The sequence below is a fragment of the Bubalus bubalis genome, chromosome 7, assembly GCF_019923935.1.
Source record: "Bubalus bubalis isolate 160015118507 breed Murrah chromosome 7, NDDB_SH_1, whole genome shotgun sequence".
Classification (NCBI taxonomy): Eukaryota; Metazoa; Chordata; class Mammalia; order Artiodactyla; family Bovidae; genus Bubalus; species Bubalus bubalis.
Window position 1 is genome coordinate 25,818,619 of NC_059163.1, and position 26,197 is coordinate 25,844,815.

General features: G+C 46.6%; 1 protein-coding gene across 6 annotated transcripts in view; it reads right to left on the bottom strand.

Annotated features, from left to right (window-relative positions):
• Positions 1 to 8,244: 8,244 nt before the first annotated feature.
• SHROOM3 (shroom family member 3) overlaps positions 8,245 to 26,197 on the bottom strand; it is a 335,191-nt gene continuing 317,238 nt past the window's right edge. For all 6 annotated transcript variants that reach the window (XM_044945747.2, XM_044945752.2, XM_044945748.2 and 3 more), the window contains 4 exons: positions 25,658 to 26,164; positions 23,462 to 23,612; positions 13,172 to 13,444; positions 8,245 to 9,240 (listed from right to left, as the gene is read on the bottom strand). In XM_044945747.2, coding sequence (XP_044801682.2) covers positions 8,872 to 9,240; positions 13,172 to 13,444; positions 23,462 to 23,612; positions 25,658 to 26,164 — 1,300 coding nt within the window. In that variant the 3' untranslated portion in view covers positions 8,245 to 8,871. The remainder of the gene's footprint in view (positions 9,241 to 13,171; positions 13,445 to 23,461; positions 23,613 to 25,657; positions 26,165 to 26,197) is intronic.

Genomic DNA, 26,197 nt, shown 5'->3' on the forward strand with positions numbered 1-26,197 from the left:
CCATGCACTGCAGCACACCAGGCTTCCCTGTCTTTCACCACCTCCTGGAGTTTGCTCAAACTCATGTGCATTGAGTTGGTGATGCTATCCAACCATCTCATCCTCTGTCACTCACTTCTCCTGCCCTCAATCTTTCCCAGCATCGAGGTCTTTTCCAGTGACTCGGCTCTTTGCATCAGGTGGCCAGAGTGATGGAGCTTCAGCATCAGTGCTTCCAATGATTATTCAAGGTTTTTCCTTTAGGATTGACTGATTTGATCTCCTTGTAGTCTGAGGGTCTCTCAAGAGTCTTCTCCAACACCACAGTTTGAAAGCATCAGTTCTTCAGATCTCAACCTTCTTTATGGTCCAGCTCTCACATCTGTACATGAGTACTCTCACATCCATACATTTCCATAGTCTAAAATATATATAAAATAAACAGCAAGTAGTAAGTCATTAATAAAAAAAATGTAGTGAGAAATGTACATTAAAATGATGTATAACATAATCACACTTAAGAATGTATTCCAATATCAAATGGCAAATTTCAACAATGCGAAACCACAGTTACTTTTGCACCAACCTAATAAACTGAGCTGATTATTGAAGTCATCATTAAGCTTTTTGAGTAAATTTGGGAAATGTCTATTTACATCCTAAGCTGAAATTTACCTTCTGCCCACCTACCTGCACAGAATCCTAACCCTGGAAGGGATGTCAGACCATCTTCTTGCCTTTTAATAAACTGCTTCCAAATCATATCATACCAGGTAGACCTATATTTTATTGTTTTAATTGTCAGGGAAGAAGATGAATGTTCTTAAGTTCTCAGTTCAGTGCCTATGAGTCCTCTTTGTTGGGTTGTTCCTTCCTATCCCCTCAGTGCCTGAAAAATAAAGCAAATTCCTATATTCTGTTCTCATTAGAGAAGGGACACAGCTCTCACCCACTCTTATGCATATTACAGATTTGGAAAGTCATCCTGTACCTGTCTCTCTCTTTTTGTGTGCGCTTGAATGCAGTGAAAATTTTTTCCTAAACTGGAAAAAAGAAACTCATCCTTAACTTTACACTCAGGTCATCTTCCCTTCTAGCTCTTTACTCATTCACACTATCCTAAGTTACCCTCTGCCCCGCGCCCCCCCCCAAAAAAAGAAAATTGGACTCATTTGGGAAATGAAAGCGCAGAGAGCTGATGACTGTAGAGTGAGGTAGACAAATACACACAGAGAAAGAAAGGTATCCATGTGGAGACACATCCGGAGATGGAGAGACTCACAGAGGTGTGCGGAGGCAGAGACAGAGGCAGACAGGCACAGAACTTCTGCGCATGCATGTTCAGCCATGTCTGACTCTTTATGACCCCGTGGACTGTAGCCCGCCAGGCTCCTCTGTCCATGGGATTCTCCAGGCAAGAATACTGGAGTGGGTTGCCATTTCCTCCTCCAGGGGATCTTCCGACCCCGGGAGCGAACCCACGTCTTGTGTCTTCTGCATTGGCACGTGGGTTCTTTACCAGCTGAGCCGCTGGGGAGGTGCCCAAAACGTAAACTAGTTCTCCAGGAACCAATACGTGCACAGCGCAGTCTCCGTGCAATGTGAGGATTTTAGAGATCTTCTAAACTTGATCCATAGTGCGGTCTTCATGACAGAACTTCCACATGCTCTTAAACAGGCCTCATTCGATCACTTTAGGTGTTTTGAGGAATATGAATGTGTGTCACACATTTAAAGTAAAGTGAGAAACTGCTTTTCTTTTGATACCTTCTTCAAAAGATAGGAATTGTCCATTGATGTTTTTTTATCATCAGAAGAATCGTTCTTACAGAAACAACAACTACAAAATTCTATATGATACCAGAAGATAATGTTAGGGCAATGATCTAGAAGAATAAATCTGTACCAGTTACCAGTTTATCGCCTCTTAGCTTCACAGTCACCCTTCGCTCTGCTTCAGTGGGCGGTCACTTTAATCACCTTCACAGTGGTGTGATGCTGGGCTTTCTCAGTAGAGGGCGCTAGAGGGCAGGCGAGGACTACCCTGCTGTCTGGGCTGCAGCCTGGTGCAGGCGTGGCGAGGAGTTCGGCTCCATCCAGGGGTCGCCTCAGTCTCAGCTCTGTGGACTAGAAACTACACACCCTGAAGGATTTCTGCTTGCATCCACGTCCTACAGGCATTCTGCCAGCACCCAGCCCCAGACCCTGTGCACATAACCTGACTCACAGGCCACTGAGCGGCCACCCCCACCTCTGTAGACCCCCACTCCCTGTGCAAAGCTATGCTGTGGGTTGCCTCCTGCCTGCCCAGGGACTGCAGACTGACCTCTGTTCTGGGAAAACCAGCAAACTTCTCTGGTATCAGTGGACTGAGTTCTCCAAGGAGCTCTGAATCCCAGCCTTTGTGAGGGAGGTGGCGGGGCTTTCCAAGTTTATCTTTCCTTGGTTACTCCTCCTTAGCTCAAAGGTATTTTACAGAATTTTGTTATATTCAATAGACACTTGTTTATCAGAATTCAGTAATTTCTTAAACTTTCATGGGTAAAGTAATAGCAATACTGAGGTTTTAGAAAAATGCAGCTACTTTTCTATGCACAGAAGATTTAAGAATAATTTTTAGAATGGCATAGGGATAAGGGAACTGGTTTCTCCATTCACAACTTTTTCTTACCTACTTTTGACTTTAGGCTTTTGAAATCGGGTGATGGCATCTTTTACTTCTCAAAGGAAATGAACATAGTTTTGTTTCATTAGCTTGACTGTCAGATTCAAGTCAAGAGAAATTCTAACTCATAGATAGTATGAAACTAGTGGTAAAGCAATAGAGATCTGAGTGTGGTCCCCAGCGAAATGGTAGTCGTAATTTCAGGTTAGCACAGGTATCATATAGGTGCTTGGGACAATGGCTCAGAGGGTACAATCTGCTTGCAATGCAGGAGGCCTGGGTTCAATCCTTGGGTCGGGATGATCCCCTGGAGGAGGGCATGGCAACCCATTCCAGTATCCTTGCCTGGAAAATCCCATAGACAGAGGAGCCTGGCAGGCTATAGTCCATTGCTGCCAAGAGACATGACCGAAGTGACTGAGCATGCACGCACAGGCATCATGACGGCACTTCAGATTAGTGACATTGTGTGATGAGCTGATTCCTTCAGGGGAAAAATAATTAGTGCACTTGAGCCTGAATAAGAACTTGCATGTGTGTGTGCGCTTAGGCGTGTCCGACTCTTTGTGACCCTATGGACTGTAGCCCACCCGGCTCCTCTGTGCATTGGATTTCCCTGGCAAGAATACTGGAGTGGGTTGCCATTTCCTACTGAGAGAGTCAGTTCCTAGGCAGGTTGATAGGGAGTCTAGGGGTCCCCAAGGATAGATGGGTCTGGAATTCTCAAGGAGGAAGAAAGAACAAACTTTTTTTCTTTCTCTACATTCCTTAGGATTATATAACAATAATGTATCCTGCCTGAGGACAGTCTTTGGATTAAACCTTCTGGCTAATTCTGTTATCTTAAAATGTAAATTATGGGAGTAGGTCTGATGAGGTCTTTACAACCTCCAGATATTCTTGGTATTCACTGGAGAGTATATAACTTCATTGTTAACACTAGCAAGTGGGTACTCTTTCTGCCCCCTTCTGATGCCTATGTCAGAAGCTTTCTCTATCTCCTTTATACTTTAATAAAACTTTATTACACAAAAGCTCTGAGCGATCAAGCCTCTGGCCCCAGATTGATTTCTTCTCCTCCGGGGGCCAAGAATCCTGGTGTATTCGCGTGATTCAACAACAACCTTTCACTACTCTAGGGGACCTTCCTGACCCTGGGATCAAACCAGCATCTCCTGCATTGGCAGGCGGATTCTTTACCACTGAGCCTCTTGGGAAGCTCTTAGGAAACAAATTGAGGGGAGAGTGCATAGGGGGAAAAAAACCCTACATCACAATCCTGGGGATGATATAATCACAGGGACAATATTAACTCATAATAATGTAATTCATGAGAGTAAATGTGACAGGGCTTTGAACTTCTGGGATTTTTATGACATGTATTTATGCTAATCTAATTGTGATCCTAAACGACGGGTGTAAGAGGCTCTTGGATGTGAGAATACCTTAGAATAAACTGGGGAACTTATTCACATGCAGGTTCCCAGCTACTTGGTTGTGTCCCAGTAACTGGCCTTTTTATCAAGTACCCCTTATTCTGATGAGGATGCTGACTGTACTTTGAGAAACCATGACTGAGTTAGTGCCTGAATGAGCTCCCTTAAGAAAAGTGGAGTTTAATTTACAAATAAGAATAAACTGGAACACTGTTCATGTGTCCCTGATACTAAAATGGCCTTTATCATTTTGTTCTAAGCTTAGTCTCAGAGTTCAGGCAGTAATGAATACCCGGTCCCCAATAACCTGTTTCTGTGTAGAAAGGCCCCTTCATGTTTGATTCGCCTGGCCATATCTTGCTGGAGATGGAAAAGTTATTTATGGCTGAAGTTCTTCCTTTTTCCTCCCAGCAGTAAGGTGAATAAAACTCATTTTGTTCCAAGAAAGGAAAATAATTCCAGTCCAACAGAATAAAGCCAATAATATCATGGAAAATTAAAGGGGAAAGTTTGGAATCATGTTAAGAATAAAAAGCTTCCCTGGTGGCTCAGATGGTAAAGAATCTGCCTGTAACTCAGATAACCCATGTTTGATCCCTGGGTCAGGAAGATCCCCTGGAGAAGGGCATGGCAACCCACTCCAGTATTCTTGCCTGGAGAATTCCATGGACAGAGGAGCCTGGCAGGCTATAGTCCATGGGGTCACAAAGAGTTGGACATGACTGAGTGTGGTGTTGGAGAAGACTTTTGAGAGTCCCTTGGACTGCAAGGAGAGCCAACCAGTCCATCCTAAAGGAGATCAATCCTGAGTGTTCATTGGAAGGACTGATGTTGAAGCTGCAACTCCAATACTTTGGCCACCTGATGCAAAGAGCTGACTCATTTGAAAAGACCCTGATGGTGAGAAAGATTGAGGGCAGAAGGAGAAGGGGACAGCGGAGGATGAGATGGTTGGATGGCATCACCAACTCAATGAACAGGAGTTTGGGTAAACTCCGGGAGTTGGTGATGGACAGGGAGGCCTGGTGTGCTGCGGTTCATGGGGTAACAAAGAGTTGGACATGACTGAGTGACTGAACTGAACTGAGTGACTAAACTGAACTGAGTGACTAACACTTGAGTGAAGAATAAAAAGCCAGCATTTTTTAAGGTCTCCAGAAAAAAAGCCCAGTATCTTAATAAAACATGCCGGAATAAGCTGTATGTGTGCTAAGTCGCTTCAGTCATGTCTGACTCTTTGAGACCCCATAGACTGTAGCCTGCCAGGTTCCTCTGTCCATGGGATTCTCCAGGCAAGCATACTCGAATAGGTTGTCATGCCCTCCTCCAGGGAATCTTTCCGACCCAAGGATCGAACCCACGTCTCCTGTAGCTCCTGCATTGCAGATTCCTTACCACTGAGCCACCAGGGAAGATCTCAAACAAGGTAGAACTCATATTAGGAATGACTGTGATCTACCTTTTAAACTCAGAAGTGACTCTGGATCAGATAGTAATAATAGAGTAATAGGAAAACTGGGATGTCCCAGGCTGGTTTCTGCTTTATATGCCCCAAGGAACCTCGGTTAAGCCCTCATTCCTCACCTGAATAGACTCTTGGGAGCTGACCCAAACTGGCTAATGTTCAAGTCTGAAAACTAGTTGCGCAAAACAAAACCTAAAATGATCCCCTGGAGCAAAGGAAAAAAAAATATTTGGTTTCAACAGTGCCTCTGGGAGGAACTCCAGACACTTGCACTATGGACCCTCCCTGCGTTCTTTGGGGTTAAGCAGCCACAAGAAGCAAAACAGCATGAGAAAAGGCTGAGTCAGATGACATGTAGCAGCAAGCCCAGGCACTTCTCCAAGGGCCCAGCAAGTTGGAGGCCTCCCAGTGTTGTCCTTTCTTGGAACTTTGAAGGCTTCTTGAGTTACCAGCAGCAAGGCCATCCTTGCTGATTCTTCATTCTCATGAGATTTGCTCTCTCTGAAAGGATCGCATCCACAGGGACAATTATTGACCGAACCTGAATTATTGACATTCCTGATGATGTCATTTGTGTCCTGAGATCTTGACCAACAACTTGCTCATGGTTGCTGTGCTCATGATTTTGGCTGAGGATACTCTTTGGAGGGAAAAGGTGGCTTCTACTGTAGATGATTGTATTTTAATAGTGGGGAAAGAATGTGAAATAGGAAAGGGATGAAGAATAGGCTGATTTTCTAGTTAAAGTTAACAATGAAACGTGTGTTAGAGATTCCTTCTCATCAGAGCACAGAGGTCAAGTCCTGTTATAAATAGCACATCCACTTGCAAATTAATTTCATAGTCACACTTGGTTCCTCACTCCTCTCACATCACAGAACAACATTTCAGTGGGGCAAAAGAAGGGATACCATCCTCAGAGTGTCATCACTTTCGGGTGCTTGGGGTGCCCTGAAGCATCACCTGCTGCTCTTCTCTGGGGGTCACTTACTTTGACATGTATTAGTTAGAGAAGTGATGAAAAAAACAGAATGTGTACAATGTTCCCAAATGCTTAAGGAGAATTTAGAAGAGTGCAGGGGACTTCCCTGGTGGTTCAATGATAGGCCCCTGCCAGTGGGGGAGACATAAGTTTGATCATCGGTCCAGGAGGATCTCGCATGCCACAGTGCAGCTGGGCCTGTGCATCTCAACTACTGAGCCTGTGCTCTAGAGTCCTAGAGCTACTACTACGGAAGCCCTCATGCCCTAGAACCTGTGCTCCACAAGAGAAGGCCTCTCACCACTGTGAGAAGCCTGCATGCTGCAGCTGGGGAGTGGCCCTGGATTGCTGCGACTAGAGAAAAGCCTGTACCAGCAGTGAAGACCTAGCACAACCAAAAATAATAATGAAATTGGGAATTTAAAAGTGATGGGAATTGGGAACGCTCCCCCCGCCCCCCCTCCACTTCCCAAATCCCCTGGGGAATTTCACTAATAGCTGCTGGAGATACTTGCTGGTTACCTTTAACCTGCTTTGACCTCAAGGCATCACCAAGTGTCAGCGAGACACACCGATTGGTTAACTACCAGCTGGAGTTGCTCTCAGGCTCCTGTGTTGGCCTAATTCTGATGAAAGGTCAGTAAGAGGCACTGTTTTTTTACTTCAAAATGACTACAGTGTGGCTGTTGCATGCTGTCCCGGGCTCTACTAATTTCCTGGGAGTCTGGAGCCTTGAGATGCGGGAGAAGCTTTTGAAAACATTCCTGGGAAAGCAAGGTACAGTCTTGTAATGCAGTCTGACAGTGTAAAACCCCCAAAGAATGTGGCAGTGGTTTTGCAATGGTTCACAAGAAGTCTGTGGGTGGCCTATTGATTGTAAGTTCATCAAAATACATCTGTGTCAGGGACCAAAACTACATTTTTGAAGTGCTTAAACAGAAATTTTTCATTAATTAAACTGTACCAAGATATTCTGTGAATTTTACTCTCCCAGTTCTCGAGGACTGGCTGCTATCGTACTTGTAGCCCAGATCAGCACAGGTGGCCCCCAGCTGAGGATTCAACTTGAAAGCACAGCTGGGGATGTACCACCTGCTGCGTGCATCAGGCTGTTGCCATCTCCAGCAGCTGACGACACAGCCGGGTCCCTGGCCCATCACCCCCGTCCATCCTCCAGTCTATCTTAACAGGCTTACAGCTTGGGCTCGCGAGAGTCCTCTCAGATGTGGCTATTGAAGCAGAATAGTGCAAAATCCGTCTCCAGAGTTTAGGGAGGGGATTTTTCGTAAGTGTGGTTGATGAGTTTGACATTTCAGGAGAAGAAACTTTTGTGAAAAGCATGATTAAGACAGCCTGCTACTGTATCTCACTAAATAAGCTGGATTTAGCTCAAATCTCATAGTGGGACAGCAGGAACTCAGTTTTGAATTGACTTGGGTTCCAGTCTCCTTGTCCACAGGTAGGAGACTTGGCCTCATCAGTGGACTTTAGCTTTGTCTCTGCCCCAGGGATAATGACCAGAAGCACTGGGGAAGGCTGTGATGACCGTGGCGCACAAAGCCTTCCTGGGCAGGAGTGTGGTGTTCCGCTTGTTGCAGGGGTAAAGTGGTGAGCTGCCAGCGGTGGCGGCTGGGACTTCCCATACTCCGTTTAAAACAAGCGCTGAAGCTCAACTCACATGTCAGGAGTTTAAGAAAAAAAGTCTCCACACTCAAGGTGACTGTCTTTGGAATTCGTTTCATTAAGGTTCTCACAAAATACAAAGCTCAAACATAACTGTCTACATCCACCACAGAACAGAATCAAGTAAGTGGTTAGCACACAATGATCTTTTTCATTTTTAAAAATATAAATAACAGTGTTCAAGGTTGGACAATTTTCTCCCGTGTGTGTGTTGCTCTGTAAGGCGTTATGTCGCAGGCCCTTCACTGATAAGTACGCCGTACTTGTCGTCAGGAAGCACTGCCCACAGGCAGGGAAGGCCACTGTGGGTGCGGTCCTGAGGGTGACACCCACGGATCCGTGTTGCCTCGGCCTGTGAAAACTAAGCGATCAATCAGACACCCTCTGATCAGTTCTCACAGTTTCATTAATTTTCTTTCTACTATGAAGTAACAATAGAAAGGGGGTCACCTCCCAGTGGCATGCAAGCTCTCGGGAGATCAATCATGAAGGGCAAGAAGGAGAAGGACAGGCTTTTTCCTGGATGGAATTTTTTCCTTTTATCCAGAAAAAAACCCCCAATAACCCACAGAGCTTAATGGGTGGCTTGTACTGAAACATTTTTCAGATTAAATAGTGTTGAGAGAAGGGGTAGTCTTTTGGGTGGGTACTGGAGAAGAGGTTAAAGTGGGGAGGTCACCGCTGGGAAAACACCACTGCCAGTCCAGCCCCCCACGGGAGTCACATCGCCAGCGAGGCCTGGGGGCAGAGCCAGGGCCCCGGCCTTGGGCACGAAGTCCGAGGGAAGGCTCTCTAGCAGGCACTTGACCTGCTCCTGGCCCAGCTTGATCTTGTCGTCCAGCTCTCGCTGCTCGATGAGGAGTGTCGACTTCATTTTCACGAAATGCCGGTAATCTTGGAGCTGCTCTTCAGAGAGGTAATTGGCCAGGATGTCCAGCACCACGCGCTCCCTCCGATCCACGTTCTCCTTGAGCTCCCGGGCGTCCTCGTGCTGAGCAGACAGGACCTTCCTCTTCTCGTTGAGTGAGCTCTGCCAGGGCGAGATGAGTGGGTCAGCAGAGGGCCAGTTTTTTGGGGGAAAGAGAGCCACACTGCCTGCAGAGAGATTTTTTTATAGGACGGGACAATATCTAAGATGCTATTTCAACTGTCACTCTAAAGTAGGGAGATGGCTCAAGTGTTTTGAAAATCAGCTTATTACCCTTATGGTGCTTATGTATGGTCCAGCTTTAATTAGAGAGGCATTACGGCTTTACTTGAGGCTTCTAGTCTTAAAAGGACAATCAGGATTCCACTTGTAGGGGGTCCTTAAGAGTAGTCAAAGTCCTAACGGCATGAAGTAGGACGGTGATTGCCAGGGCCTGGGGGGAGGGGAGAGTGGAGGACTTGTTTCAATGGATATAGAGTTTTGCGAGATGAAAAAAATTCTGGAGATCTGTTGCACAGCGATGTAAATATACTTAACACTACTGAACTGTACAGCTACAAATGGTTAAGACAGCAAATTTTATATGTGGTGGTGATGGTTTAGTTGCTAAGTCGTGTCCAACTCTTGCGAGCCCATGGGAGGTAGCAACCCAGGCTCCTCTGTCCATGGATGCTCCAGGCAGGAATACTGGAGTGGGTTGCCATTTCCTCCTCCAGGGGATCTTCCTGACCCAGGGACTGAACCCTCACCCCCTGCATTGGCAGGCGGATTCTTTACCACTGAGCCACCAGGGAAGCCTAGGTGCTGTGTGCTCAATTGTCTCAGACTCTCTGTGACCCCATGGACTGAAGCCCACCAGGGTCCCCTGTCCATGGAATTTTCCAGACAAGAATACTGGAGTGGATTGCCATTTCCTTCTCCAGGAGTCCAGGTTGGGATCATCCCACCCCAGGGATTGAACTCGTGTCTCTTGTGTCTCTTGCACTGGCAGGTGGATTTTTTTTGTTAGCACTGAGACACCTGGGAAGTCCTTTATGTAGTTTACCATAATTAAAAAATTGAAGGGAAAAAAAGGCCAATTATCAAGGAAGTCAAAGTTACAGTTTTTCCAGTAGTCATGTATGGATATGAGCACTGGACCATAAAAAAGTCTGAGTGCTGAAGAACTGATGTTTTTGAACTGTGGTGTTGGAGAAGTCTCTTGAGAGTCCCTTGGACTGCAAGGAGATCAAACCAGTCAATCCCAAAGGAAATCAGTCCTGAATATTCACTGGAAGGACTGATGCTGAAGCTCTAATACTTTGGCCACTTGATTCAAAGAGCTGACTCACTGGAAAAGACCCTGATGCTGGGAAGGATTGAAGACAAAAGGAGAAGCCGGCAACAGAGGATGAGATGGTTAGACAGCATCATCAAATCAACAGATGTGAATTTGAGCAAACTCTGGGAGACAGTGGACAGAGGAGCCTAGCATGCTGCACTCCATGAGGTTGCATAAAGTCAGACCTGACTTAGTGACTGAACAACAATAAAAACTAATCCTGATGTATTCTGCAGGTGAGCAAGCATTTATGTGTACTTAAGAGTATAGATGGCATTTAAGTGTTAAGTTGAGCTCAATTCTGGAACAGCTCATCTTCCTCTAAGTACTGCTCCAGTATTCCCTATCTCATAGACCTGCGGCATCCAGCCAGGTGACCGAACAAGAAACTTGGAATTACCTTCTGTTCTGTCCTTCCCCTCATCTAACATGCCCTGCTGATTCAAACTCATGCTCTAAGTCACTCCCTGTTCTTTATCCCCAAGACAATGGTCTAAATTAACAGCCTAAACCCATCTTTCTAGAAGTCTCCCCATGGTAACATCCTTCTCCCCACTCCCTAGGCCGATCATGTAACGAAATGAGTTCAAGGCTCTCCAGGCTAAATTCTAAAGTACTGACCCACAGGTCTTGGTGAGGATTTTCTGCACTGGATTCTACTATCCCTCCAGACCCACTCTCCTCAGCCTGTCTCAATGTCTGGTGAAGCTGAACCCTGCTGGGTGCTGGGTTCGGCCAGTGGCAGCCACGGCAGGGGACTGGGAGGTGGGAGAAAGACGACACTGAGGCCTGTATTCCTGGCTCTCTCCTTGCCAGGTGGCAGTGGCTGAAACCTTTCCTCCAGAGCTATGGCTACAGTTCTGCTAAGGGCCCCTTCCTTCTGCTTCTCCGGGTCCAGAGGTGATAATGGCTTCCCCACTGATGCTAGCCCCATGGGGACTGGGCAGCTTCATTATCCCTTCTTGCCTGTGTACTACGTCGTGTCCAACTCTTGCGACCCTATGGACTGTGAGCCCACCAGGCTCCTCTGTCCATGGAATTCTCCAGGCAAGAATAGTAGAGTGGGTTGCTGCCCTCCTCTAGGGGATCTTCCTGACCCAGGGATTGAAACTATGAATCTTATGTCTCCCGAGTTGGCAGGCAGATTCTTTACCACTAGCGCCACCTGGGAAGCCCTTCTTGGTCTCCCTTAAAAACAAGTAAGTCAAGGAATCACTCTATGTTCTAGACATACCAACCACATGTAATTCAGTTCCTGCCTGGGCTTTGTCCATAACATTCCTTCTTAATGGTGAAGCTTTTCCCATCAGTCCGACTGGCATTAAGAAAGCCCTCTAGACGCCACTCGAGTGGCACTCGTGTGAAGTCCCTCCTGACCCCAGTACCACATGAAGAGTGCTCCCGTGGCCCTGAGTTTATCACTGCGCAGAAGCACACTAGACACAATCGCTGCTTCCACACTGGTCCTCCGCACTGTCTGGTGAGTGCCTTCGGTGGGGGGGCTGTTTCCAGCCAGTGTCAGCCCTAGCACGCGGAACAGCTGGAATTTGACAGGTTCTTGTTCTCTGCTCGCTGGATGGAAGGAAGGCGGGAGGGACAACACTTTGGAGTCAAGGACAGTTAGTTTCTAGGGAAACTGTCTAGAGGGAACAAAGGCCTGGCACATATACACAGGTGGGCACTGGTCCAGGGTGGGGGTTTGGGGTCCTGGGCGCTCAGAGTCCCATTCCTAAATGCTTACCATCTAGATCTCTTCTAATCTTTCAAAAATCTATTTGCCAAGACATACCTTTCCTTTTAAGGCAGTACATTCGGAGAAATGATTGGGAAATCCCTAATTTCCAGGGGCCAGGAAGCAAAAGAGCTGCCTCTTACTGGCTGGAGTGCTGGTCAGTCGGCATGTACGTGAAGTTACAGCTCTGTTTATTGTCTGACCTCTTTGGTAAGTAAGTCCCATGCGGGCGGGGATCGGACTGCTTTATTCAGAGTATCCCAAGTGCCTACACCAGATGGTGGCCCATACCAGACACAGAGGAAATATCTGCTGCACAGATGAGCAGGTGAAGAATGCTCTGTAGCTCTGCGATGAAGTTCAAGGAGGTGGATTACGCCTGGGGACCATAGCAGGACTCCTGTCCTGGCTGCGTCACTTACGTGCCTCTGGTGAGAACTCCCTGAGGCTGCGCCTACAGCATCTACGGCCACAGTGCCTGACCCAGAGGGCGCCCTGGGATTCTGTGTCTTGTCACCACTGATGATGTTCCGTTCTTCCAGCGAGGGGTGCGGTGACAATGGCGGGCACGTCCTCCCTTGGCATCCCTGGCCCCTCACCTGCAGCTTCCCTGGAGCCTGAGCTCATGTTCCTGGGCCCTCTCCTCATCCCCAATAGCTTCGTCATTCCTCTCGTTTTTAATGTCCATCTTCATTATGCCTTTTGCCTTTTTCTGGGACAGAAAGGAAGGAAAGGAACTCTGGCGCCCACATTTCTACTTTCCTAGTAAGTACCCTTGAGGCTGAGGTGTCATGACATGACATCCTGGCGTGGGAGCTGCCTTCCCCTCTCTGCCCTGCTCCCCTGTATGCCAGACCCCTCTCCCTGCCCCAGGGAGATGGTGGTCTTCTCTAGGACTCCTGTCTCACCATACTTCTCTGTGTACATGGGACTCAGGGGAGGCAGGGAGGAGACTCGAAGGGAGATGCTAGGCCGCCTACCCTTTCCTCGTTGCTGGCGTCTTCACCAAGGCCACTGAGCACGTTCTCCACACGGGCCAGGCGCCCCGAGAGGGACAGGAGCAGGTTTACCACCTTGTCCAAGTCCCCGATGAACATCTTGTACTTGTCGATCTCGTTGGGCTTGCAGAGCTCACTGATCCAGGCCTCCACCTCCTCCCCCAGGGCATTATTGAGCTTGATGTCCATCAGCAGGCTCCCCTTGGCTTCCTGGAGGGTCTCGAGCTTGTGGGTGAGGCTTCCGATCAGCTCCGCCTGTCACGAGAGAGGAGACACACAGGAAAAGTTAGCCACCCGAGTGGTCAGAGGTGACAAGATCCACTTCTAGTCGCATCCTTCCTGTCTTTTTTTTTGACGCTCAGCTGAAGGCCCTCCTCTGCTCTGTATGGACTGGCCCCAACCTTAGACCACAGTCTCCTTTCCTTTCTCAGAATCTATTCAGTCCTCACAGGCTATGCACAATCACACGTTGCCTTGGAATATTGTCCAGTCACGTCGTGCTGTGCACAACACTGCCTTCCCAGCTGGTTTGTTCACTGCTCACTTTTAAAAGTCTTTTCAAGACATGTTCTCATTTGATCCTCACAACAATACCACAGGCAGGCAGAGTATATATTCTTGTTTAACAAATAGAGCAGCTGAGAGTCAAAGGAACTAGGGATTTGCCTGCGATTACACAGCTGAGTATTAATCACGGATACCACTTGTGGAGCAATTACTATGAGCCAGACATGGTGAGGAAGTCTACAGACTATCTCCCTGAGCCTTCCCAGCGGTCTTGTAGGAGATACTCACTCATCTATGCAGTGCACGAGGTGAGGAAATCGGGACAGTGGGCCGTGCTGAGTTTTAATCGGCAAGTGAGCATTAACCAGTAAGTCTGTCCTCAGATGTGGGGGTGAGTGGTGAAGAGAAGGGAGAACTCTTCTTCTGAGCTTCTACTGAACTTGGCTCCCTAATTTTCTCAGGCTCCTTCAGTTTAAATAGGGTTCACAGATGTCCTTGAAATGTCCAAGTTCTGGCTTGAATTAAAGGTGACAGTTCAGCGGTACTAGAAGGGCAGCCACCAAGCGAGCGGGGTTCAGTGGGTAAGGATGGGTCAAAGAAGGCTGAACAGCCACCGGGGTCAGCATCTAGCCCACTCAAGTCTTCCCTCTGCAGACCCTGCCTTTTGTTTTTTGTTTCTTAGCTTTAATTTTATTGGAGTCTAGCTGATTTACAATGTTATGTTTCAGGGGTACGGCAAAGTGTTTCAGTTACACATAAACATATTCATTTTTTAGATTCTTTTCTCATATAGGTTTTCACAGAATACTCAGTAGTGTTCGCCATGTACAGTAAATCCTTGTTAGTTACCTACTTTATAGTAGTGTGTATATGTTAATCCCAAGTTCCTAATTTATCCTTTTCCCCCCACGTTTCCCCTTTGGTAACCATAAGTTTATTTTCGATATCTGTCAGTTTCTGTCCTCATTTCTGTTTATTCTGTTTCGTGGCAGCAGTTTCTACCATTCCGTCTTCCAGCTCACTTATCCATTCTTTTGTTTTAACAACAGAATAATTGACTCCTTCAAGCGTATCTTTCATTCCTGTTTATTTGTATTGTTGTTCTGTTCATCTGTATTGTTCATCTCTGTTTCTTTGTTCCTTAAATCTTCTACTCTTTGTTAAACATCTCTGGTATGCTCTTGACTTGCGCCTCCATTCTTTTTCTGGAGATCTTGGATTATCTTTGCTGTCGGTACTCTAAATTCATTTCCAGATAGGTTGCCTCTCTCTACTTCACTTAGTTGTGGGTTTTTATCTTGTTCCTTCATCTGGAACATATTTCTCTATCGTCTCATTTTGTCTTTCTGTGGTCTCCACTTCTCAGGCTGCAGGATCACAGCTCCTCTTGCTGCCAGTGTCTGCTCCCTGGTGGGTGAGGCTGGTCCTGGGGCTTGTGCAGGCTTCTTGGTGGGAGGGACTGGTGTCTGCCCGCTGGTAGATGGAGCTGGGTCCTGCCCCTCTGGTGGGCAGGGCTGTATCAAGGGGTGTGTTTAGAGGTGGCTGTGAGCTCAGCCTGTCTGCTGATGGGTGGGGCTGTGTTCCTGTGGGTTGTTTGGCCTGAGTGTTCCAGCACTGGTCTGTAGGCTGTTGGGTGGGACCAGGTTGTAATACCAAAATGGCAGACCTCCAGGAGAGCTCACACTGATCAATAGTCTCTGGGGCCTCTGCCACCAGTATCCTTGCTCCCCTGTGAACCATAGCTGACCCCTGCTCCTCCAGGAGACCTTCCAGGACTCAGGTAGGTCCAGTTCAGGCTACTGCGGCGTTACTGTCCCAGTGTGTGTGAAACCTTGTGTGCATCCTCCAAGAATGGTGTCTCTCTTTCCCCCAGTCCTGTGGAACTCCTGAACTCAAGCCCCACTGGGGTTTCCTCCTCCTGATACCAGACCCTCAGGCTGGAGAGCCTGATGTAGGGCTCAGGACTCTCGCTCTTGTGGGAGAATGTCTGTGACATAATTATTTTCCAGTTTGTGGGTCACCCACCTGGCAGGTATGGGGTTTGATGATGTTGTGAAAGTGTCCCCCCACCTTCTGTCTTACTGAGACTTCTTCTTCGTCTTTCAATGTAAAAATATCTCTTCTGGTAGATTCCAGTCTTTTTGGTCACTGGTTGCTCAGCAGTTAGTTGTGATTTTGGTGTTTTCGTGAGACGGGGCGAGCTCGGGTCCTTCTACTCTGCCATCTTTCCCAGAACCGAGGGGCTGCTTTTAGTTTGGGTGCTGGCTGTCTCCTTCCCCAGCATGTGCTGGCCGCTGTCCCCTTGATACGCGCTGTGCAGATGCAGAGGCCCGTGCATACTCCTGGGGTGGTGGGGGCAGTGCTTGGGGCCTGCTCGCAGGTCTCAGGCAGGCAGCTGCTGTCTGCACACTCTTGGGACAGCAGAGGCAATGCTTGGCGCCTGCTCTGTTTTGTTTTTCAAAGACACCAACGTTAGCAGAAGAATCATAGGTCTGCCTGTACAGGAGCTGACGTGAACTCTGGGCTTCATGAGACAAGGATGGACAGAACGAGAAGAAAATGCCTAGAAGTGACTCAGGGAGGCTTCTGCAGGAAGAGCCATCTACATTCTGCATTTTGATTTCTGAAAGCTATTGGCGGGGCTGTAATGTGATCCGTCAGAGCCCAGCCAGATCGGCTAATACCAGCATCACTGAGCAGTCACACCAAGCACTCCTGACCCAAAGGTTGCACATTTGGATGGTATTTGAATTTTTCATTTTACCAAGCCCTTAACATGTGGAGATTTAGATTTTAAAATGTAGTTAAAGACGGATTTGAATAACTGAAGGTAGCAAGGGAAAGTTGGCTGTATTCAATAGCCATTTCTCTGCCAGGCAGATCTTTTCAAAAAAACCTACCAACTTATACCCATGGAATTCAATGGGAGAGAGGGGAGAGGTGTTTTGATTTTTTAAAAATAACTTACTAGTCTCTCAGGAGCTAATTAATTTGCAAAATCATCGACATATAACCACTTCTCATCTGGCATAAACTGTTAACTCACCCACCTGAGCTGCTCTTAATAAGGGTTCTCTCTGGAAATATAGTTTAACAGCCCCTCCCTTCCACCTTGCCATCTGCAGGCTGAAATCCTTCTGGGCCCGGTCCACCTCCTCACGGTTCCAGCACCAATGCAGACACTGGACCAGGAGTCAGGAGATCTGGCTATGACAGAAATTCATTCTCAGGCCAGTCACTCAACTTTTTGTATCTGCTTTTCTCATCCATAGCATGGGCATCCTAATGTCTGCCTGAAAATAATCATTCTGTTTAGTTACAGAGCTCTTTCTCTGTGCCAGGCACCATTTAGGCACTTTCCTATTTTCAATTACTACTGACAACAACCCAGTGAGATGGGTGCTGTTATCCCCCTTTTACAGATGAGGAAAGTGAGGCGGACAGCAGTTATGTCACTTGCCCAAGCTCAGGCAGACAGAAAGGAGCAGCACTGGGCTTAGACCCAGGTCACTAGCTGCAGGATTCAGGCTTTTTGTTGTTATGTTAAAACAGCTCAGAGGAATGTTGTGAGGCTCAGGTAAGATGAAGCAAGCACTTTGGAAAATATAAAAAGTGTTACACATTTAAGTTGTTCCTCTTTTGTGCTATGGTTAAAATTAGGTAGCCCCTTGAAGAACATATACCAGTCAGTCACTTGGGTAGATGACCCTAGGGGAAGATAGCCAACCACTCCCCACCCCCAACACTGTTTTGCCTTCTGCTAAGGAGACTTGTGCTGACAGGGTTGCCAATAATGTCACTACACACACAGTCAGCCTCGACCAATGGCCTGTCTTCATCTAAACAGAGTAATTCAGGACCCTTAGGGCTTCCCAGGTGGTTCAGTGGTAAAGAAAGAATCCATCTGCCCACGTGGGAGACCTGGGTTCGATCCCTCAGCTGAGAAGATCCCCTGGAGGAGGGCATGGCTACCCACTCCAGTATTCCTGCCTGAAGAATTCCATGGATAGAGGAGCCTGGCGTGCTACAGTTCGTGGGACAGCAAAGAGTCGGACGTGACTGAGCAACTGACATGGCCGCATGGCTAGGGTTTGAGGGCAGAGAAATTTAGGCTCCTGCTGGTAAAAACTGGGACGAGTTAAAGACATTCAACTTGAGGATCCAAGCAGCAGCATGGGCTGTTTCTCTTTAGCTGCGTTTCACTCAAGAGAGAAGTCAGGGGCAGTTTTTGTCCTGAGCAAGTCTCCATCCCATGTTGTGTGGCCTGACAAAGCAGAAAGGTCAGGGGTGGGGGGGACCCACTGCCAAGGCAGACACTCTCCAGCACGCTGTCAACAGTGGTTCTCGTTTTCTCTCAGGAAGGCTTATGACCAGAACACTGTCACATTTACCTAATTTGATCTCTTGGTTCTGAGATCTCTTGGTTCCTGGTAACAGGAATCTCTGACATACAAGAAGAAGCGTGATTAAATTCCTCAAAATTCAATGCAGCTCATCTTCCTCCCTCCCTCTCCTTTCCTGTTTCTGTCACAACAGTCCCCTCAGCCAGGAACCCCGGAGTCAGCCCTCTTTCCTCTCTTCCGTGCTCCATGTGTAATATTAATCTGCTAACAGGTTGTCCACTTTTACTTCCTCTCTTGAAAACTAAAATCCATCGGCTTCTCACTGCTCCTCCTACACCTCCCTCTCTGACCCGTATCATCACGTTCCTGGGCAGCTGTAACCCTTCCAACTACCCTCTCTTCCTACTGTCTGAGTCCACACGTAGCTACTAGAGACTTTCCTGGATGTAAATCTGCCACATCTCTCTCCCTGATGATAAACCCCGGGACGGGGCTGATGGCGGGCAGATGTCAGAAGCCCATGTCAGGCCCCCTCCCCCATTCTTACAGCTCACACCCTGACCCTGCAGAGGGCTCTGCAAGGTTAACTGGCAGCTCGCTGGGAAGGGAGCAAGCCTGAAGGATGACCCAGACTGGGGTGAGCTTCCTGTTTCTCCCCCTTTTTATGTTCTGGCTCTGCTCTGGGAATAGCCTCAACACTGAACTGCAGGGATGGTATGGGAGCAAAAATGCTGAAAGAAGCCCCGCCTTCTGTGGGATAAAGCTTGTGGCAAAAATCCTGTTCTTCCCCTTCCTTCTCATTTTTTTCCTCCCTTTCCGGCCCCATTCCCTGAGGCGACTCTTCTTGCACAGCCACATGGCGTGAGCACTTAAAACTCCAAGAGAAAACCCTTCTTTCTGTCTAGAGGAACTGGGAAAATGACCCCATGGACTGAAACTGTAAGGGGGTCTCCCCACTATTTCTTTCTCTTATCGAGGGGAGGCCCATGTAGACAGTACGGCCACGCAGGCTGCTGTGACATTGTGAGAACGTGTCTTTCTATTTCTAGCCAGAGGTGCAGGGAAAGGGGCCTCTGGGAGCCAGAGGCTGGAGGGGGATGGGAGGAGGCGTGGGAAGACTGGACAGGAGAGAGCAGGAAAGGGAGACCCCCTAACTCTGGGTCGGAACTGCCCAAGTCCTGGCTCACCCAGAAGCTGTACGTGTGGGACAGACCCAAAGCAGCACAGCTGAGGCTTTCAGGACTGAACTGTGACAGAACAACTCAGCCGAGCCTCCAGCTCAGCCCTGAAAGGTGCCCGTGGGGGACAGACACACAGGAGACAGCAGAGGTTCTGAAAACCGAACTGACACCGGGACCAACACCCAGGGGTGGGACGGAACTTGCAGCCTGAACCTCACTAGGCTGACTGCTTGTGAAAACAAAACAATGAATCCACATTCTCCGGAGGATTTTCACAGAACCCAGAGTCTCACAACATAATTCTCAAACTGTTCAAATACCATATTACCCCATATGAAAAGAACCAGTAAAATGTGAGCAGCTCTCAGGGGAAGACCACCAACAGGTGCTAACCCTGAGATAAACAAACGCTGGGACTATCGAAGCCTTTAAAAAACTTTTGTAACTATGCTCCATGGTAGAAGTAAACACTCCTGAAATGAATAGCCAGACACTACAAAACAGTAACTGAATGGAAATTTTACAACTGAAAACTGGAATATTTGAAAAAAAAAAAAAAAAAAAAATCACTGGCAGAATGCAGGAAAGTCAGTGAAATTGAAGACAGATCAATAGAAATAATCCAATTTGAACGAATGGACAGAAAACATCAAAAACATGAACAAATAGTTTCAGACTTGCAGGGCCATATCAAAAGGTCTAATATTTGTGTCACCGGAGTCCCAAAAGGAGAAAAGGAAAAGATTAGCACATTAAAAAAAAAAAAATTTGAAGACATACTGGCTAATAACATCCTGAATTTAGTGATAGACATAAGTTTATAGAATTAAGAAGCTTAGCAAACCCCAACAGGACAAATGAAAAAAATAAGGCCCATGCACATCATAACCAAACTGCTGAAAAAATCAAAGAAAAATTTGAAAGCGGTCAGATAAAAACAACACATTCCATATAAAAGGAACAAGTATTCAACGGCTGTGCATTTCTCATCAGAAACGATGGAAGCAAGAAGAAATGAGACAACATTTTTACAGTGCTGAAAGAAAAGAACAGTCAACCCAGAATTCCATATCCAGTAAAATAAAAATTCTTTAGAAATGACAGTAGAATATGGACATTCTTAGATGAAGGAAAACTAAAAGAATTTGTCACCAGCAGAAAAATGCTTAAAAACAGAAACATTAAAGGAAGTTTTTCAGGCTGAAAGAAGACAGACCAGAGGGAAGCTTGGAACTTCAAGAATGAAGCAAGAGCAACAGAGACAGGCAGTTGAGAGTCATCTGGGTCACTACTGGTCTCCTGGGGAAAGCCAGTTCTAAGGAACAACAGATTCTTTTTGAAATATTCCACCAAGTCTCTGAGCCAAAGTCTTCTGGCCTTCAGAACAGAGAATCATGGGATCTGGTTAAGCAGATCTTTGTCTAACAGATATGGCAGGGTTTAGCCAGTTAGAAGTATTAAACTGTCTTTAGATTTTATGTCTGTCAGAAGTTCACACAGTGAGTATTTTATATTTTAAGTAATACTTATATAAAGTATGTTAGTCGCCTAGCTGTGTCTGACTCTATGTGACCCCCATGGACGGTAGCCCTCCAGGCTCCTCCGTCCATGGGATTTCCCATGCAAGAATACTGGAGTGGGTTGCCATTTCCTTCTCCAGGGGATCTTCTCGACCCAGGAATTGAACCCAGGTCTCCTGCACTGCAGGCAGATTCTTTACTGTCTGGGCAATATTATAATTCATCATCCAGGATATATAAATAAAAAGTATGTTAAAGGAGAATGGATTCGAAATGCTAATTTTAAGTTTTAAAATATTAATAAATCAGGACCGTAGTTTCCATTGACACTTAGTGAGTTCCATGCCAAGAAATACACGTTAGGTTATTACTAACATTAGGGAGCATATTATTGCTTTGCAGAATTTGGTGGAAGGCTATACTCGGCCTTAAAACAATCTTGACCAAGCATCATGTTTTAAAACCATCCTTAGAAAAGCTTGTTATATATCAGGAAACTGACAAGTGAAAGTGAAGTCACTCAGTCGTGTCCGACTCTTTGAGACCCCATGGACTGTGGCCTACCACGCTCCTCCACCCATGGGATTTTCCAGGCAAGAGTACTGGAGTGGGTTGCCATTTCCTTCTCCAGAGGATCTTCCTGACCCAGGGATTGAACCCGGGTCTCCCGCATTGTAGGTAGACGCTTTACCATCTGAGCCACCAGGGAGAGAACTGCATTTCAACTTCATGCTGAATCTATTAATAAATGCCTTCAACAACATCAATTAAAGCCTACATAGTTCCTGTTTCCTGACCAGATATATAAATGCAAGTCACACACACACATTCTATTACACATTAATAAACCTGCAGTTTATTAAAACAATCTCATAAGGTTCTCCACTGTCACATGATAAAATCCAAATTTTAGCATTTCAGACAAAGCCCCATGTGACCTCCATGACCTCCTGCCTCCATGAATCCTCCCCATTTCATCTCCTTCCTGCCATTCATGGCCTTTCTTGGTTAGCCTCTAAATTTGGTAAATTCTGATTTAATCATAATATCAAGCCTCCTGGAAGTATCTCCCTTCAATACATACTAGCTCCCAATGCTTTTTCACACCTCTGCCTCTTCTCCTGGGCTATACCCTTTGTCTTGAATGCCCCCCTTCTCTTTCTCTCCTGACTCACTCTAATTAATTCAGCCTAAAATGTGACAACACAGGCATCAAAGCAGTTTTGTGTAAATAAAGAAGGTAATAAAGCACTAAGTAAAAAAAAACACAGCCCACATCTGGGACTAAGACTTGCTCGACAAATAGTACCTAATGTCATTTCCTGTGAGCATTAATCCTCTGGTCCTTCAGTTCTCAGTCTAAAAATACTTCTTGTCACATAATCCTTCGAGTGAGAGGGTGATGATAAAGTGATGAAAAAGCAGTGAAAAAAATAAAATTAAGATGGGGAGGAAAAAGCAACAGATAATTTGCCACACTGCTACTGTAGGGCAGGGTATGTCTACACGCAAAAAACAAAACAACTGTAAAATATTCGGTTAAAGATGTTATGGCAACTTGATATTTCTAAGGGTGTTTCTATAGCCCCCCCTCTTTGGTATAAATATAGACAGACTATAGCAAGGTGGTTTCCCCCTCCAATCCCATTGAATGGGGGCCAGGAGACAGGCTATGGCGTGGACGTAGGGAGGCCTTGGGCTAGGAGAACCTGTGTTACCACAGCAGCTGCATCGTGTCAGCCTGTTAGCCATGCGCTGTGAGTCAGTAGAAGAGAGAATGTCACTGACGGAGGTGTTTCTAAAACCCCTAAATCCTCCTGCCCCATTGCTCCTTGCTCCCACGGTCTATATCCTCTGGTCTCATTCCAACACATAAACAAGAGAGCTTAGGACACATACTATGGAATAAATGAAACAGAATCACATGAGAAGCTTTCCTGGAACTGGCACCACTGAGAAGCACTTACATTCCTGGCTCAGCACGAGGCGAGTTTTTCAACAAAGAGCCCTTTTCAGCAGACCGGCCTGAGACGTATGAAGAGCTATAAGCACAGAGGCAGGCAGCCCCTCTGGGGCTGTGGGGAAAGCAGCTGGGCACAGCTGGGCTGAGATGTCCAGGGCGTGTGAGAAGACACCAGCATCACGGTCATTCTGAAAGTGCTTTACATTTAAAATTTCTGTAGAAGCAGCAAATGCTAACAACTCAATCCCAACACTGTGCTTTCAAGCTTTTCCCTGTGGTACAGGGGAGGGGATCTAAAGAATAATACTTCCTTTTCTCGAAGTATCTTTTGACAATCAGTCTCTTTTTCCTTAAAGTTTCTAGACTTCCTAGTTTTTCTTTTGACCATGAAACACGAAATGAAAATGACATAGACCATTGGCATTGGTTGGTCAACTGCTGAGAACAGTGTCGGGATCCCCATGTTGAACCAGGAAGCAAGGGACCTGGGTTCTAGTCCTAGCTGTGTGACTTGTAGGAAATCCACCTTAATCCCTCTACCCTTCACTTTTGCCATTTGTAAAAAGGACAATGACAGGGCAGCTGTGAGGCAACTGTTCCAAGTGCCCTGCACGTGGAGAATCTCCGATGGCTCCACGAGGCTGGTGATGTCACAGCCCTCCCCCCGGCCCCCACCCGCCGCTGCTGTAAGGCCCCAGTAAGCCTGCAAGAACTACCTTTCTGGGGGAGCAGAACAAAGCCCCCCATTCTTTCTTTACCTTCTTTTCGTTGATGTCTGCCTGCTCCTCTTCCTCGTTCACCTCTTCTGGCATAGCTTTGATTTTGTTGAGAAGCTCAGCCTTGGGAGCAGAGACGCTGTAGTAGGCAGGACAGTTGACCAACACGCCCACTGCTTCCTTGTCGTCACTCCTGGGTCAGAGAGAATAAGAGTACAGCCACATGCAGCTTCCTTTCACCACACGTCTGTCCATTTGGAAACATGTAAAAAAAAGTTCTGGGTAATATCTTCCCAGGGGTTAGGATGACCTAATAAATATTTACGATTGACTGATCACGATGTGTGGGGCTCTTGAAGCCAGAGTACTTGGGATGGAAAACCACTAAGGGCAACATTACGATGGGGAGTGGACTGTGGACGTTTAACCTTTCTGCATGGTTTCCTCTTGTGATAAATACCAGAATGACACTAACTTCCTGTTTTACAGAGAGACAACAGGGAGCCAAGACTTAGTCAACATGACAGTGTTTTCAAGGTGCTGCACCAACCTCAGGTTTTAGGTTAATTATTTCCTAGTCCTCCTTGGTTTCCATAATGTGTCTGATGCCTACTATAATTGTTGCCCAGACATTTACCAGTTTTCCTTTTTCATGAACACTTGGGGCTCCAGGTAAGCCTGAGAAACCTGGAGCTTGCTGGTCAACAATGAACACATACAAAATGTAAAACCTACTCACTACTTACACAGCAGGGGGGGTTTTTGAGGATGGAGGACAATCTAGAAGTTGTGGACCTGATAACTATGGTCTTCGTTTTACTATAATCAAGCTGTCTCTCACACTCTATAGGTAAGACTCTCAGTTCAGTTCAGTTGCTCAGTCGTGTCTGACTCTTTGCAACCTCATGGACTGCAGCATGCCAGGCTTCCCTGTCCATCACCAACTCCCAGAGCTTGCTCAAACTCATATGCCATCCAACCATCTCATCATCTGTTGTCCCCTTCTGCTCCTGCCTTCAATCTTTCCCAGCATCAGGGTCTTTTCCAGTGAATCAGTAGGTAAGACCCTACTCACTGAATAAAGGACTCTGTAGGCATAATTAGTTTTCTCAGATATAATCTTGTGACATTATTTAACATCAAACCATCATTTTACTATGGAATCCAGAACCACCAGAAGACTGTTTTCACTAATTTCCCAACTGGTGAGGTTATTCCTCTAAAAAACATAGTTACATTAATCCAGTTAGTGGGGGTGGGGAAAAAAAACCAAACATGGTAAAAAGTTCTTCTGATATGCCCTGCCTCCCCACATATTCATTGCCTTACAAATGGGCTTCTTGGGCATCTTATCTGATTACCTGAAGCCCACAGTGGCTATCTGCAGTCTCACATACGACAGGACGATGCTCACTTTAACCAGAAGATGGCGCACGTCATCCTTCTTAAATCCCTCAGGAAGCTTTCCATGCTGCCAAAGCTACGTGAGGATTTCACTTCTAAACTTTTGTTCTCAGGGATAATGCCAGGAAATGCTTTTCTAAGAATGTATATGTCAACTACTCTGGTCTTCCTATTGCGAGTGGCTGGAAGACAACCACCCATGGTGAACCGACTGGCACATCCATAAAAACTCATCTGTGGGTCCACAGGGGACCCAGTGGACTGCCCTGCACATTGTGGGTGCTTAAGAAGTGTTTGCTAAACACATGGCCCTGGATAAGTCACTTCCTGTTAGTCTCTGTAAGAGACTGAAAGAGGAGAGGCTGGACAAGGTTACCGTTGAGGGCTTGGATAAAGTGATCAGAGCCTCTGATAACATTGCGGACAGCCTGGAAACACCACGTAGTTCTTCCCTTTCTCCCCTCCCCCACAACTCAAAACACAGTGTTCCCGTAATTCAGTTAGGATCAGTTGGAAATTTCTAAAATGCAAGCTCAAATTTAGATGAAATGCTCTCTGATTTTATTTGTTGGTGGTCTTGAAGCCACCAACTGTGGAGTTCCAGCTTGTTGATTCATATAGTTTTCATTGAAAACTTGTAAGAAAATAAAAAAACACTCTAATCTCTCCCATAGTAGCTTCAAGGAAATCAAACATGCAAGGAAATACTGCAGTAACCCAGGAGAAATCAAAAGAAGGAAAAATACAAACTGCTCATGATCCTCTCACCGGATCATCACCCCCTCGGAAGCACTTTAATTTGAAGTCTGTTTGGGGACATTGCCAGGGACTTACCTCTTGGTCTCACATCCTGGGAAGCTGATGGTTTTCTGCACGGCCTTCTTCTTTATGCTGTTTTCCTTCAGCAAATTAACATCTCGAGGAAACAAACCTTCCATCAGGTCCATAGTTGTCTTCATTCTGGAGTCTGGGTCCAAAATGTCTGCCAGAGATTTGTCTTGGTGGATAATTTCCTTGGCTAGTGTCTCTGTTCTGATGTCTTCTGAGGTCTTCTGAGGGCCAGAACTGACATTCTTTTCTAAACCTGCAGTCCCAATGGCTGGCTCGTGGATAAGGCTGTGGGTCTGCATGGGAGGTGGCTGTCCTGGGCTTGGCTGCTTGCTTAGAGACCCAGCAGGCTGGGGCAGAGCACCCGTGGTGGAGGGCGGGTTGGTCTCCTTGGTCTCGAAACTCTTGCCTGAAGTTTGCGATCTGGAACCCAGCAGCTGATTATCAACCGGATGGGCTGCACCAGCCATGGACCTTTCCTTGGCAACTGTCACCTTGGCAAGTTTGCTGGAGCTGTCAGGGATATTAAAAAAAAGAGAGGGGTGA